Source organism: Babylonia areolata, chromosome 10, assembly GCF_041734735.1.
Source record: "Babylonia areolata isolate BAREFJ2019XMU chromosome 10, ASM4173473v1, whole genome shotgun sequence".
In the NCBI taxonomy this organism is placed as follows: domain Eukaryota; kingdom Metazoa; phylum Mollusca; class Gastropoda; order Neogastropoda; family Buccinidae; genus Babylonia; species Babylonia areolata.
In genome coordinates, this window is record NC_134885.1 from 31,465,789 (window position 1) to 31,468,288 (window position 2,500).

Genomic DNA, 2,500 nt, shown 5'->3' on the forward strand with positions numbered 1-2,500 from the left:
ACACTCTCTCTCTCTCTCTCACACACACACACACACACACACACACACACACACACACACATATATATATATATATATATATATATATATATATATACGCACACACACGCGCGCTCATGCTAATCAAGGAACAGAAGTAGCACACCCCTCTCACCCAGAGAGAAAGAAAGAACGAAAGAAGTAAAAAGCACGGTACGAAAATATTCAAAACGACAACAACAACAACAACAACAACAACAACAACAACAACAACACACACACACACACACACACACACACACACACACACACACACACACACACACACACAGAGCTAAAAACAACAAACCCACCCCCAAAAAACAAAACAAAAAACAAAAACAAACAAAAAAGAAACAAAAAAAAAGAGAAAAAAAACACAATAACAAAACAAAACAAAACAAAAACAAAAAAACCCGAGTTTCTCACCAATCCGGAAGTTGCCATGACCGACGGTTGTCTCCACTTTCCCCGCCGCGTCACTTCCGGGCTGTGACGTCAGCACAGCGCCTTCCTTGGGTACCGATGGGGAGGGAGGGGCGTCCAGGTCAATGAAATCCTCGATGGACACGCCGGCTGCTGGCACGGGGTCCTCTGCAATCAGCCAGTGGTCGGTCATCAGAGGGCTTTATTGTCTTGTGGTGACCATTGGATTGAGAGTGGAGGGAGGGGGAAGGAAGGAAGGGGACGAACGTGAGGGATGGGGAATGGAGGGAGATAGGGAGAGAGGGGATGGGGGGGGGGGTATAGAGAGAGAGACTGACGGAGAAGGGTAGGATGGGAGAGAGAATGAGAGAGAGAGACAGAGAGAGAGAGACAGATTGAGATGAGTGGGACAGAGAGAGAGGGAGAGAGAGAGAGGAGAGAGAGGGAGAGAGAGAGAGAAGGAATGGAGGCATTAGGGGTGGAAGGGACAAAGAGAGAGAGAGTAAGGGGAGAGAGAGAGGTGGGATAGAGAGAGAAAGACAGAGACAGAGAGACAGACAGAGAGAGACAGACAGACAGAGACATAGACAGAGACTGAGATGGATGGGACAGAGAGAGAGGGAGAGAGAGGAGAGAGAGAGGGAGAGGAGAGAGAGAGAGACAGACAGACAGAAACATAGACAGAGACAGAGATGGATGGGACAGAAAGAGAGGGAGGGAGAGGGGATAAGAGAGAGACAGAGAGAGACACAGAGAGAGAGACACAGAGATAGACAGAGAGAGAGAGAGACAGAGAGAGGGTGGGGGAATTAGCCAGTAGTCGGGTTATCAGGAGGCTGTATTGTCTTGTTGTGGCCATTGGAATGAGAAAGGCGGGAGGAGGGAGGAAGGGGGTGAGGATAAGGGATGAATGATGGAGACAGAGAGAAAGAATGGAGAGAGAGAGAGAGACAGAGAGAGAGAGAGAGAGAGAGAAGGCATTAGCCAGTGCTCGGTCATCAGAATGCCTTATATTGTCTTGTGGTGGCCATTGGAATGAGAGTGGAGGAATGAGGAAGTAAGGGGATGAAAATGAGAGATGGATAATGGAGATAGGGAGATGGGGGTGGGGTGAGGGAGACAGGGGTGGATGGGACAGAGAGAGAGAGAGAGGAAAGGAGAGAGAGAGAGAAAGCGGTGGAAGGGAGAGAGAGAGGGAGGTAGTGAGGGGTGGGAGAGAGAAAGAGGGAGAGAGAGAGAGAGAGAGTGGGGCAGAGAGAGAGAGAGAGAGAGAGAGAGAGAAGGCATTAGCCAGTGGTCGGTCATCAGAAGGCCTTATTGTCTTGTGGTGGCCATTGGAATGAGAGTGGAGGGAGGGGGAAGGAAGGAAGGGGAGGAAAGTGAGGGGTGGAGGATGGAGATAGGGAGAGGGGGGTGGGGTGAGGAACAGATGTGGATGGGACAGAGAGAGAGAGAGGAAAGGAGAGAGAGAGAGAGAGAGAGAGAGAGAGAGAGCGGTGGAAGGGAGAGACAGAGAGGTGAGGTAGTGAGGGGTGGGAGGGAGAGAGATAGAGAGGAGAGAGAGAGGGGCAGAGAGAGAGAGAGAGGGGGGGTGGGGGGGGGGTGGGTGGATATAACCAGTGGTTGGTCGTCAGGAGGCTTTATCATCTTGTGGTGACCAGTAGAATGAGAGGGAAGAGGAATGGGTGGAGAATAAGGGACGAAGTATGGAGAAAGATGGAAACGGTGAAGAGGGGGGGGTGTAGGGAGGTAGAGGCGTGGTAGGGAGAGAGAGAGAGAGAGAGAGAGAGAGAGAGAGAGAGAGAGAGAGAGAGAGAGAGAGAGAGAACGAACGAACGAACGAAATTGTTTTAATGAACTTTGGCCATGGACCACAATTCAAAACCAGGGGACTGGGGGTGGGCATGGGAAGGGGTATTATAACACTTGAACAGATGACACAATATCATAATATTCATGGACTTGACATTAATTCTACTTAATTAGGTCTGAGTATATGATTTCTCCTTTTGATCGCATGGAAAATAAATTTTGATACATGGAAATTTCTCTGCTT

At 49.5% G+C, this 2,500-nt stretch overlaps 1 protein-coding gene and 1 long non-coding RNA gene across 2 annotated transcripts in view; one reads left to right on the top strand and one right to left on the bottom strand.

Annotated features, from left to right (window-relative positions):
* The window catches only part of LOC143286945 (uncharacterized), a 380,932-nt gene that overhangs the window by 183,974 nt on the left and 194,458 nt on the right, over positions 1 to 2,500 (top strand). The window lies entirely within an intron of this gene.
* LOC143286940 (uncharacterized) overlaps positions 1 to 2,500 on the bottom strand; it is a 151,379-nt gene that overhangs the window by 41,788 nt on the left and 107,091 nt on the right. Inside the window, exon 2 of the mRNA XM_076594904.1 lies at positions 448 to 612. Within this exon, the coding sequence (XP_076451019.1) occupies positions 448 to 612 (165 nt within the window). The remainder of the gene's footprint in view (positions 1 to 447; positions 613 to 2,500) is intronic.